The sequence below is a fragment of the Pan paniscus genome, chromosome 13 (genome assembly GCF_029289425.2).
Source record: "Pan paniscus chromosome 13, NHGRI_mPanPan1-v2.0_pri, whole genome shotgun sequence".
Taxonomy (NCBI): domain Eukaryota; kingdom Metazoa; phylum Chordata; class Mammalia; order Primates; family Hominidae; genus Pan; species Pan paniscus.
In genome coordinates, this window is record NC_073262.2 from 77,065,528 (window position 1) to 77,078,039 (window position 12,512).

At 39.7% G+C, this 12,512-nt stretch overlaps 1 protein-coding gene across 1 annotated transcript in view; it reads left to right on the forward strand.

The window, feature by feature from the left end:
- Window positions 1-12,512, forward strand: part of SCRN3 (secernin 3) — a 34,232-nt gene that overhangs the window by 5,172 nt on the left and 16,548 nt on the right. The window contains 2 exon segments of the mRNA XM_034954529.3: window positions 8-207; window positions 3,120-3,332. Coding sequence (XP_034810420.2) covers window positions 8-207; window positions 3,120-3,332 — 413 coding nt within the window.

Consider the following 12,512-nt stretch of genomic DNA (forward strand, 5'->3'; position numbering starts at 1 on the left):
GTTTTAGACTTGGCCTTGAAAGAGCTGATACAGCTGAAAAAGCCCTCAATGTCATTGTTGACTTACTAGAAAAATATGGCCAGGGTGGAAATTGCACAGAGGGTAGAATGGTATTTAGCTATCACAACAGTTTCCTGATAGCTGATAGGAATGAAGCCTGGATTCTGGAGACTGCAGGGAAGTACTGGGCAGCAGAAAAAGTACAAGGTATGGACAACTTTTTGTGATTTAACTTGTTTTTGCAATTAATAAAATACACCCTTACCTATAGATATTGCATTTAATTGCTTCCAAGATTAATAATCTAGTGTAATGAAGGGTTGAACTGCAAGGGAAATTTAAAAATTTGAAAGAACAGTGAAAAAGTGCCATAAAGAGCTTTCTTGAAAAAGATAAAAAGGTAGCATTACCTCTGGGAATATGAATTTCATATAACCTGTATATACTTTCTTTGCTGCAGCTCTTGGCCATTTCATAGTACTTTTTCACTTTAATAATCCCTTACAATTTCTTCCCCTTTAAACTTTGGGCTGCACTCCAAAATCTTATGTGTAAGTGTGGAGGTGAGGAAATGGGAGTGGGGTTAGAGACAGGTGTTTGTGAGTTGGTGGTTGAAAAAGCTGTGTTGATACAATAGTAAAACACAAAAGTTTGATATCTTTGAATAAAACAACATTATTTGATTGTTTTAGAATGCTTTGATTTTTCATTCTCATTTTCTTTGTGATCATATATTCCTCTAATTTTTCAAGTGAGGAAAGCCAGAGATGTAAAGTGATTTAAGGTGGTAAATGAAAGACCTAGAATTTAAATCTTTTCATCTTGAATCTCATCACTAGAACATAGCCTTATGTTTAAGCATAATCATGTCCTTCTCGGGTATTTAACTTCTGGACTCCTAGTTTACTAGAGAGATAAGATACACATGTGAAAATGTTAAATGGTGCATGCATGATATAGACACATAGATGATTTGAACATTTAGAGAACAGAAAGGTTATTATCGTGAGCTAGAGGAGTTCAGAAAGCCTTCATGAAGGTAGCCTTGAACTTTGGAGGATTTGGGTGTTATTTTTCAAAACAGGTCATTACCAGTTGTTTTGATGGACATTTTGTTTTATGTTTTGCATATATGTTTATTAATGTATAACATTGTAGTTAGACTTTTTCTTTTTGTGATAATTGGCTTGATAATACCATTGAGCACTTTTATTTTATTAAATGTACTACGTGCAAGAGAGAACTGAATAAATACATTTTGTTGAAAAAGTGCCACCTGGCCATCTAAAATGAACACCTTCATTGGGTCTCATTGTCTAGCTGTAGATTAATTTTGCCAACTGTTTTCTCTTTCTATTACTAACTAAGCCCAAGAACTAAATTGTTAAATGATAGGGAATTATTTATTAGATGGAAAATTATTGGCTGGGCATGGTGGCTCATGCCTATAATCCCAGCACTTTGAGAGGCTGAGGCAGGAGGATCACTTCAGCCCAGGAGTGTGAGACCAGCTTGGGCAACACAGTGAGACCTCAATTCTACAAAAAATACGAAAATTAGCTGAGTGTGGTGGTGTGTACCTATAGTTCCAGCTACTCAAGAGGCTGAGGTGGGGAGGATAGCTTGAACCCAGGAGGTCGAGGCTGCAGTGAGCTATTATTATGCCACTGTACTCTAGCCTGGGCGAGAGAGTGAGACCCTGTTGAAAGAAAAGAAAAGAGGGAAGGAGAAGGGGAAAGAAAAAAAAGAAAATTCTTCCATCTGATTCTTTCATGACTTGGATCTGGTTTTTGTAATGAGGGTATCCCAAGTATGACCTCATTAGAGTAATTTCATTGATTTTTACTTGACAGACTGTCATTTCAGCTGTTTTTAAAACATTATCAATTTTTATTTATCGTGATCTGTTTCATTTAGTATAATCTCTAAGACAGGCTTTTATTTTTTCTATTTTGTATTTTAGTTGAAAACTTTGTTTATAGCTTCATGCCATAATATTTTTGGAAGTCATATATTTTGGTTCTAGACTTATTTATAATTTAAAAAAATTTATAGAAAGGACTACTATCTGGAATATATAAAGAGCAGTCAAAACTCAATAGTAAAAAAAAAAAATCCAGTTAGAAAATAGGCAAAAGATATGAAGAGTCATTTCACCCAAAGGGATATACAGATTTGAAATAAGCATGAAATGATGTTCAACATTATTAGCCATTAGGGAAATGCAAAACCCCAAAGAGATTTTACTACACCTCTATCACAGTGACTGAAAGGTAAGAATGTACAGCTAGCCACTCTAGAAAATAGTTTGTCAGTTAAAAAAAAAAAACTAAACATGCAACTACCATACAACTTAGCAACTGTACTCCTGTGCATTTATCCCAGAGAAATAAAAACTTACATACATTTACACAAGAACCTGTACGCAAGTATAGCAGCTTTTTCCATGATGACCAAAAACTAGGAACAATTCAGATATCCTTTACCTTGTGAATAAGTAAGCAAGTTATCATACATTCATACCATGGAATATTACTCACCAATAAAAATAATAAACTATTGATATATACAATAACATAGATGAATCTTTAGAGAATTGTGCTCAATAAAAAAAGCCAAAAGTTTACATATTATTCCATTTATATAACATTCTTGAAATTACAGTTATAGAAATGGAGAACAGAATAGCTGTTACCTGAGGTTAATGAAGGATTTGGGGTGGGAGATAAGTAGGTGTGGCTATAAAAGGGCAACATGAGGGATCCTTGTGGTGATGGAAGTATTCTTTATCTTGACTATAGCAATACCAATATTCTGGTTGTGATATTATACTACAGTTTGGCAAGATGTTACCATTGGGGGAAACTGGGTAAAGGGTACACAGTATCTCTCAGTATTATTTTTTTATAACTGCATGTGAATCTATAATTATCTTAAAATCAGTTTAATTTTAAAAGTAATTCATTTATCTTTTTGAATATGTAATAGATGCCCATGGCACAAAATTTAGAAGTCTATATTCATGTTTACATAGTGATTAGGAATCATGATGTACAGATACATGCTTTATGTTAAATATGACTTTTCTTCTCCTTTCTCCTCTTCTTCTTTGAAAATAGAGGGAGTTCGTAATATTTCTAATCAACTTTCCATAACAACCAAGATTGCCCGGGAACACCCAGACATGAGAAACTATGCTAAGCGGAAAGGTTGGTGGGATGGTAAAAAGGAGTTTGATTTTGCTGCAGCATATTCCTATCTTGACACAGCCAAGATGATGACTTCATCAGGCAGATACTGTGAGGGCTACAAGCTTCTAAATAAGCACAAAGGTAATTTTATCATATAAATAATATTAGGATGACAAACTATATTTTGTGTAGATGTAATATGGAAATGATAACATCTGTTTTGGGGAATTATAATTAGTAAAAATATTGTTCTATTAAAATGAAAAATATTTATTTATTGTAAACCTATTTTTTGTTTTGTTTTGTTTTGTTTTTTATTATACTTTAAGTTTTAGGGTACATGTGCACATTGTGCAGGTTAGTTACATATGTATACATGTGCCATGCTGGTGCACTGCACCCACTAACTTGTCATCAAGCATTAGGTATATCTCCCAATGCTATCCCTCCCCCCTCCCCCCACCCCACCACAGTCCCCAGAGTGTGATATTCCCCTTCCTGTGTCCATGTGATCTCATTGTTCAATTCCCACCTATGAGTGAGAATATGCGGTGTTTGGTTTTTTGTTCTTGCGATAGTTTACTGAGAATGATGATTTCCAATTTCATCCATGTCCCTACAAAGGACATGAACTCATCATTTTTTATGGCTGCATAGTATTCCATGGTGTATATGTGCCACATTTTCTTAATCCAGTCTATCACTGTTGGACATTTGGGTTGGTTCCAAGTCTTTGCTATTGTGAATAATGCCGCAATAAACATACGTGTGCATGTGTCTTTATAGCAGCATGATTTATAGTCATTTGGGTATATACCCAGTAATGGGATGCCTGGGTCAAATGGTATTTCTAGTTCTAGATCCCTGAGAAATCGCCACACTGACTTCCACAATGGTTGAACTAGTTTACAGTCCCACCAACAGTGTAAAAATGTTCCTATTTCTCCACATCCTCTCCAGCACCTGTTGTTTCCTGGCATTTTAATGATTGCCATTCTAACTGGTGTGAGATGATATCTCATAGTGGTTTTGATTTGCATTTCTCTGATGGCCAGTGATGATGAGCATTTTTTCATGTGTTTTTTGGCTGCATAAATGTCTTCTTTTGAGAAGTGTCTGTTCATGTCCTTCGCCCACTTTTTGATGGGGTTGTTTGTTTTTTTCTTGTACATTTGTTTGAGTTCATTGTAGATTCTGGATATTAGCCCTTTGTCAGATGAGTAGGTTGTGAAAATTTTCTCCCATTTTGTAGGTTGCCTGTTCACTCTGATGGTAGTTTCTTTTGCTGTGCAGAAGCTCTTTAGTTTAATTAGATCCCATTTGTCAATTTTGTCTTTTGTTGCCATTGCTTTTGGTGTTTTAGACATGAAGTCCTTGCCCATGCCTATGTCCTGAATGGTAATGCCTAGGTTTTCTTCTAGGGTTTTTATGGTTTTAGGTCTAACGTTTAAATCTTTAATCCATCTTGAATTGATTTTTGTATAAGGTGTAAGGGAGGGATCCAGTTTCAGCTTCCTACGTATGGCTAGCCAGTTTTCCCAGCACCATTTATTAAATAGGGAATCCTTTCCCCATTGCTTGTTTTTCTCAGGTTTGTCAAAGATCAGATAGTTGTAGATATACAGCTTTATTTCTGAGGGCTCTGTTCTGTTCCATTGATCTATATCTCTGTTTTGGTACCAGTACCATGCTGTTTTGGTTACTGTAGCCTTGTAGTATAGTTTGAAGTCAGGTAGTGTGATGCCTCCAGCTTTGTTCTTTTGGCTTAGGATTGACTTGGCCATGTGGGCTCTTTTTTGGTTCCATATGAACTTTAAAGTAGTTTTTTCCAATTCTGTGAAGAAAGGCATTGGTAGCTTGATGGGGATGGCATTGAATCTGTAAATTACCTTGGGCAGTATGGCCATTTTCACGATATTGATTCTTCCTACCCATGAGCATGGAATGTTCTTCCATTTGTTTGTATCCTCTTTTATTTCCTTGAGCAGTGGTTTGTAGTTCTCCTTGAAGAGGTCCTTCACATCCCTTGTAAGTTGGATTCCTAGGTATTTTATTCTCTTTGAAGCAATTGTGAATGGGAGTTCACTCATGATTTGGCTCTCTCTTTGTCTGTTGTTGGTGTATAAGAATGCTTGTGATTTTTGTACATTGATTTTGTATCCTGAGACTTTGCTGAAGTTGCTTATCAGCTTAAGGAGATTTTGGGCTGAGACAATGGGGTTTTCTAGATATACAATCATGTCGTCTGCAAACAGGGACAATTTGACTTCCTCTTTTCCTAATTGAATACCCTTTATTTCCTTCTCCTGCCTAATTGCCCTGGCCAGAACTTCTGACACTATGTTGAATAGGAGTGGTGAGATAGGGCATCCCTGTCTTGTGCCAGTTTTCAAAGGGAATGCTTCCAGTTTTTGCCCATTCAGTATGATATTGGCTGTGGGTTTGTCAGAGATAGCTCTTATCATTTTGAAATACGTCCCATCAATACCTAATTTATTGAGAGTTTTTAGCATGAAGGGTTGTTGAATTTTGTCAAAGGCTTTTTCTGCATCTATTGAGATAATCATGTGGTTTTTGTCTTTGGCTCTGTTTATATGCTGGATTACATTTATTGATTTGCGTATATTGAACCAGCCTTGCATCCCAGGGATGAAGCCCACTTGATCATGGTGGATAAGCTTTTTGATGTGCTGCTGGATTCGGTTTGCCAGTATTTTATTGAGGATTTTTGCATCAATGTTCATCAAGGATATTGGTCTAAAATTCTCTTTTTTGGTTGTGTCTCTGCCCGGCTTTGGTATCAGAATGATACTGGCCTCATAAAATGAGTTAGGGAGGATTCCCTCTTTTTCTATTGATTGGAATAGTTTCAGAAGGAATGGTACCAGTTCCTCCTTGTACCTCTGGTAGAATTTGGCTGTGAATCCATCTGGTCCTGGACTCTTTTTGGTTGGTAAACTATTGATTATTGCCACAATTTCAGCTCCTGTTATTGGTCTATTCAGAGATTCAACTTCTTCCTGGTTTAGTCTTGGGAGAGTGTATGTGTCGAGGAATTTATCCATTTCTTCTAGATTTTCTAGTTTATTTGCGTAGAGGTGTTTGTAGTATTCTCTGATGGTAGTTTGTATTTCTGTGGGATCGGTGGTGATATCCCCTTTATCATTTTTTATTGTGTCTATTTGATTCTTCTCTCTTTCTTTATTAGTCTTGCTAGCGGTCTATCAATTTTGTTGATCCTTTCAAAAAACCAGCTCCTGGATTCATTGATTTTTTGAAGGGTTTTTTGTGTCTCTATTTCCTTCAGTTCTGCTCTGATTTTAGTTATTTCTTGCCTTCTGCTAGCTTTTGAATGTGTTTGCTCTTGCTTTTCTAGTTCTTTTAATTGTGATGTTAGGGTGTCAATTTTGGATCTTTCCTGCTTTCTCTTGTGGGCATTTAGTGCTATAAATTTCCCTCTACACACTGCTTTGAATGCGTCCCAGAGATTCTGGTATGTTGTGTCTTTGTTCTCGTTGGTTTCAAAGAACATCTTTATTTCTGCCTTCATTTCGTTATGTACCCAGTAGTCATTCAGGAGCAGGTTGTTCAGTTTCCATGTAGTTGAGCGGCTTTGAGTGGGATTCTTAATCCTGAGTTCTAGTTTGATTGCACTGTGGTCTGAGAGATAGTTTTTTATAATTTCTGTTCTTTTACATTTGCTGAGGAGAGCTTTACTTCCAAGTATGTGGTCAATTTTGGAATAGGTGTGGTGTGGTGCTGAAAAAAATGTATATTCTGTTGATTTGGGGTGGAGAGTTCTGTAGATGTCTATTAGGTTCGCTTGGTGCAGAGCTGAGTTCAATTCCTGGGTATCCTTGTTGACTTTCTGTCTTGTTGATCTGTCTAATGTTGACAGTGGGGTGTTAAAGTCTCCCATTATTAATGTGTGGGAGTCTAAGTCTCTTTGTAGGTCACTCAGGACTTGCTTTATGAATCTGGGTGCTCCTGTATTGGGTGCATATATATTTAGGATAGTTAGCTCTTCTTGTTGAATTGCTCCCTTTACCATTATGTAATGGCCTTCTTTGTCTCTTTTGATCTTTGTTAGTTTAAAGTCTGTTTTATCAGAGACTAGGATTGCAACCCCTGCCTTTTTTTGTTTTCCATTTGCTTGGTAGATCTTCCTCCATCCTTTTATTTTGAGCCTATGTGTGTCTCTGCATGTGAGATGGGTTTCCTGAATACAGCACACTGATGGATCTTGACTCTTTATCCAATTTGCCAGTCTGTGTCTTTTAATTGGAGAATTTAGTCCATTTATATTTAAAGTTAATATTGTTATGTGTGAATTTGATCCTGTCATTATGATGATAGCTGGTGATTTTGCTCGTTAGTTGATGCAGTTTCTTCCTAGTCTCGATGGTCTTTACATTTTGGCATGATTTTGCAGTGACTGGTACTGGTTGTTCCTTTCCATGTTTAGTGCTTCCTTCAGGAGCTCTTTTAGGGCAGGCCTGGTGGTGACAAAATCGGTCAGCATTTGCTTGTCTGTAAAGTATTTTATTTCTCCTTCACTTATGAAGCTTAGTTTGGCTGGATATGAAATTCTGGATTGAAAATTCTTTTCTTTAAGAATGTTGAATATTGGCCCCCACTCTCTTCTGGCTTGTAGGGTTTCTGCCGAGAGATCTGCTGTTAGTCTGATGGGCTTCCCTTTGAGGGTAACCCGACCTTTCTCTCTGGCTGCCCTTAACATTTTTTCCTTCATTTCAACTTTGGTGAATCTGACAATTATGTGTCTTGGAGTTGCTCTTCTTGAGGAGTATCTTTGTGGCGTTCTCTGTATTTCCTGAATCTGAACGTTGGCCTGCGTTGCTAGATTGGGGAAGTTCTCCTGGATAATATCCTGCAGAGTGTTTTCCAACTTGGTTCCATTCTCCCCATCACTTTCAGGTACACCAATGAGACGTAGATTTGGTCTTTTCACATAGTCCCATATTTCTTGGAGGCTTTGCTCATTTCTTTTTATTCTTTTTTCTCTAAACTTCCCTTCTTGCTTCATTTCATTCATTTCATCTTCCATTGCTGATACCCTTTCTTCCAGTTGATCACATCGGCTCCTGAGGCTTCTGCATTCTTCACGTAGTTCTCGAGCCTTGGTTTTCAGCTCCATCAGCTCCTTTAAGCACTTCTCTGTATCGGTTATTCTAGTTATACATTCTTCTAAATTTTTTTCAAAGTTTTCAACTTCTTTGCCTTTGGTTTGAATGTCCTCCCGTAGCTCAGAGTAATTTGATCGTCTGAAGCCTTCTTCTCTCAGCTCGTCAAAGTCATTCTCCATCCAGCTTTGTTCTGTTGCTGGTGAGGAACTGCGTTCCTTTGGAGGAGGAGAGACGCTCTGCGTTTTAGAGTTTCCAGTTTTTCTGTTCTGTTTTTTCCCCATCTTTGTGGTTTTATCTACTTTTGGTCTTTGATGTTGGTGATGTACAGATGGGTTTTCGGTGTGGATGTCCTTTCTGTTTGTTAGTTTTCCTTCTAACAGACAGGACCCTCAGCTGCAGGTCTGTTGGAATACCCTGCCGTGCGAGGTGTCAGTGTGCCTGCCCCTGCTGGGGGGTGCCTCCCAGTTAGGCTGCTCGGGGGTCAGGGGTCAGGGACCCACTTGAGGAGGCAGTCTGCCCGTTCTCAGATCTCCAGCTGCATGCTGGGGGAACCACTGCTCTCTTCAAAGCTGTCAGACAGGGACATTTAAGTCTGCAGAGGTTACTGCTGTCTTTTTGTTTGTCTGTGCCCTTCCCCCAGAGGTGGAGCCTACAGAGGCAGGCAGGCCTCCTTGAGCTGTGGTGGGCTCCTCCCAGTTCCAGCTTCCAGGCTGCTTTGTTTACCTAATCAAGCCTGGGCAATGGCGGGCGCCCCTCCCCCAGCCTCGCTGCCGCCTTGCAGTTTGATCTCAGACTGCTGTGCTAGCAATCAGCGAGACTCCGTGGGCGTAGGACCCTCCCAGCCAGGTGTGGGATATAATCTCGTGGTTCGCCGTTTTTTAAGCCGGTCTGAAAAGCGCAGTATTCGGGTGGGAGTGACCCGATTTTCCAGGTGCGTCCGTCACCCCTTTCTTTGACTGGGAAAGGGAACTCCCTGACCCCTTGCGCTTCCCAGGTGAGGCAATGCCTCGCCCTGCTTCCGCTCGTGCACGGTGCGCGCACCCACTGGCCTGCGCCCACTGTCTGGCACTCCCTAGTGAGATGAACCCGGTACCTCAGATGGAAATGCAGAAATCACCCATCTTCTGCGTCGCTCACGCTGGGAGCTGTAGACTGGAGCTGTTCCTATTCGGCCATCTTGGCTCCTCCAGAATAAACCTATTTTTTGAGGTAAGTATTATACAATTGTGAGAGGGTCATGATTCTTTTGACGGTCAAGTTCAGATTTTCAATGCTCAGATGCATTTTTTCAGTTCTTATTAATATTCTTAAAACAAAATTGAGATTACTTTTCTTCTGAGAATTCATTGCAACCTGGAGACAGGCTTCTTTGACTATTGCTGCTGCTGCTGTTATTTATTTTTGAGTAGTACTCTTATCAGTTATTTTCTTATATATAGAACTTCTGGCCAGAAGGCAAACTGAGCAGATATAGGAATTCCCTCTTTCCACTCCAAAACTTGAGAAATGTTGGATAAAATATTTAAACATTCAAGACATATATAGCTAAGTTCAAATACAAGAAGAGAAAGTCACCAGGTACCAAAAATGAAGAGAGGGCCCACACAATCCTCCTCATCTCTGTGTCAGTTGGGGGATTCTGGACCAGATATACACCTTAGAGGCTAGAGTGTTAACATCCATGAGAATGTAGGTGTACAGGTGAAAAAGATCCATTTGGGGAGCAGGAACTGGACTCCTTGTTACGGCTATGAGTCTGAAAAATGCTACTCCACTCCCTACCCAGAGTTTAGGATGGAACTGAGCTGCCTGCTGCTCCAGGATGTGGATCAATACAGTTTCTTGTGAGAGATTGAACTCTGAGCCACATTTATTTTGTGGGCTCACCTGGAGCTACCTGGTGAGGAACAAACACTGGTTTGTAACCAGTAAACCAGACAAGATCCCAGCATACCTGTATTTCTATACCCACTATATGAATATTTGGTATGACAGATATTTATATTTTAGTCAAATTTCCCATCCAAATGGCAAATCTGCTATAATGAATCTACATGTATTTGCCACTGAAAATATTTGTTACATGGGGGTTCAGTTGAAGATGTAGTTTCTACGACTATTATGATTGTTTCTACTGTAATGTCCTCAAGTTCACTCCTCTTTTCTTCTGCATGATTTAATCTGCTGTTAATCTCATCTAGTAATATTTTGATTTGTTATTATAATTTTAATCTCTACAAGTTCCATTGGTTCGTTCTGTATAACTCCCATTTCTCTATTCTTTACTTTCAAGTTTTTAAAAAATCCTTAAGCATGTTTTGCATCTTTATAATAATAATTAGAGTGGCTGGGTTCCGTGGCTCACGTATGTAATCCCAGCACTTTGGAAGGCCAAGGAGGGCAGTTCATTTGAGGTCAGGAGTTCGAGTCCACCCTGGCCAATATGGTGAAACCCCGTCTCTACTAAAAATACAAAAATTAGCCAGGTATGGTGCAGGCACCTGTAATCCCAGCTACTTGGGAGGCTGAGGCAGGAGAATCGCTTGAACCTGGGAGGCAGAGGTTGCAATGAGCCGAGATTGCACCACTGCACTCCAGCCTGGGTGGCAGAGCCAGGCTCTGTCTCAAAAAAATTTTTTTAAATTAAAAATTAAATAATTAGAGTATAGTTCATTAACATTTAATGGAAGCTGGTTCTCATTGCAGGTAAGATGGAATAAGTAAACTCTACTCCGTCTTTCTCTCTCTGAATATAACTAAAAATCTGGAAAGAATGCATGGAGCAGCTTTCTGAGGAGTCTTAAAAGTAAAACGGAGCAGTTAGCAGGGCAAAAAAAACCAGAAGTCAAAGTAGGAATGATCCAGGAGTGAGTTTCATGGTTGTTGTTGTTCTTGTTTTTCTCATTTCATCCAGCCTGGTGTTAAACAGCATGAATCCCAGAACTGTGTACTGGGTGTCAACAGAAAGAGCTCCAAGAGAAACCTTCTTTTTCTTGTCTGAGGAGAGGGAAGGTGGGCACCAACAAGACATAGCATGGGAGAAATCTCCTGGGAATTTTTTTTTTTTTTCTGCTTTCTTTCTGTCTTGTCCCAGCTCCCAGGCAAACTCCAGTCCTGAATCTGCAATCTTGTGATGGTTATGTGATGAGGGTAGCAGCTGTTGGGAGGCATCTAAAACTCTGAAGGAAGGGAATTCTCTCCCACTAGAGGAATTGTGGTCCAAATACCACAGGAGAAATTCTGTTGCTTTTTGCCCTCTCTCTGTTTTCCTGCCTCTTGGCTTCAGAGGCAGACCCAGATGTGGGAAGCAGTTGGGCAAAGAAGGGAGACCACCAAGGCTCTGTTGTTCTAGCTAGAGGACCTGGAAGGGGGATCCCTGGAAGCCAGAATGTCAGGGAGAATTGAGGAGCAGAAGTAGCTCAGGAAAGAAATCCCATGAAGTTGTGTAAGAATGCCTGGGCCTACCCTAAGCTGCACATAGGTGTATCTGACCCTAAACAGCATACCAAAGCCTTTGAGAACTAACCTATGGAGTAGACAACTGCTCAGTTTCCATATAGTGCTTTTTTTTTTTTTTTTTTGAGATGGGGTTTCACTCTTGTTGCCCAGGCTGGATTGCAATGGCGCGATCTCAGCTCACCGCAACCTCCGCCTCCCCAGGTTCAAGCGATTCTCCTGCCTCAGCCTCCCTAGTAGCTGGGATTACAAGCGTGTGCCACCACACCCGGCTAATTTTGTATTTTTTTTTAGTAGAGATGGGGTTTCTCCATGTTGGTCAGGCTGGTCTTGAACTCCCGACCTCAGGTGATCCACCCATCTCGGCCTCCCAAAGTGCTGGGATTACAGGCATGAGCCACCGCACCCGGCCGATAGTGCTCTTTTAGGACAGCAAAAGAGCACTGCAAAAAGGTTTTGTAAACAACTGACATGGGAATCTAGTCCACAGAAGATGGCTCAAAACCATGATTTCTGAGGAAATGAACCAGTTCCTTGAAAGCTACAAATCACCAAAATTCACCTAAGAACAAATAGATAATTCTTGTTTTAGCAGCTACTTTAGTTGGCTGTACTCAGCCTGCAAATTCTGTCTCTTGGTTGGCAACTCAAATTTCAGTTTAGCTCTTTTATCCTTAGCTGAGCTGCTTGCAGTCTGCCCCACACATGCTTAATCAGCAAT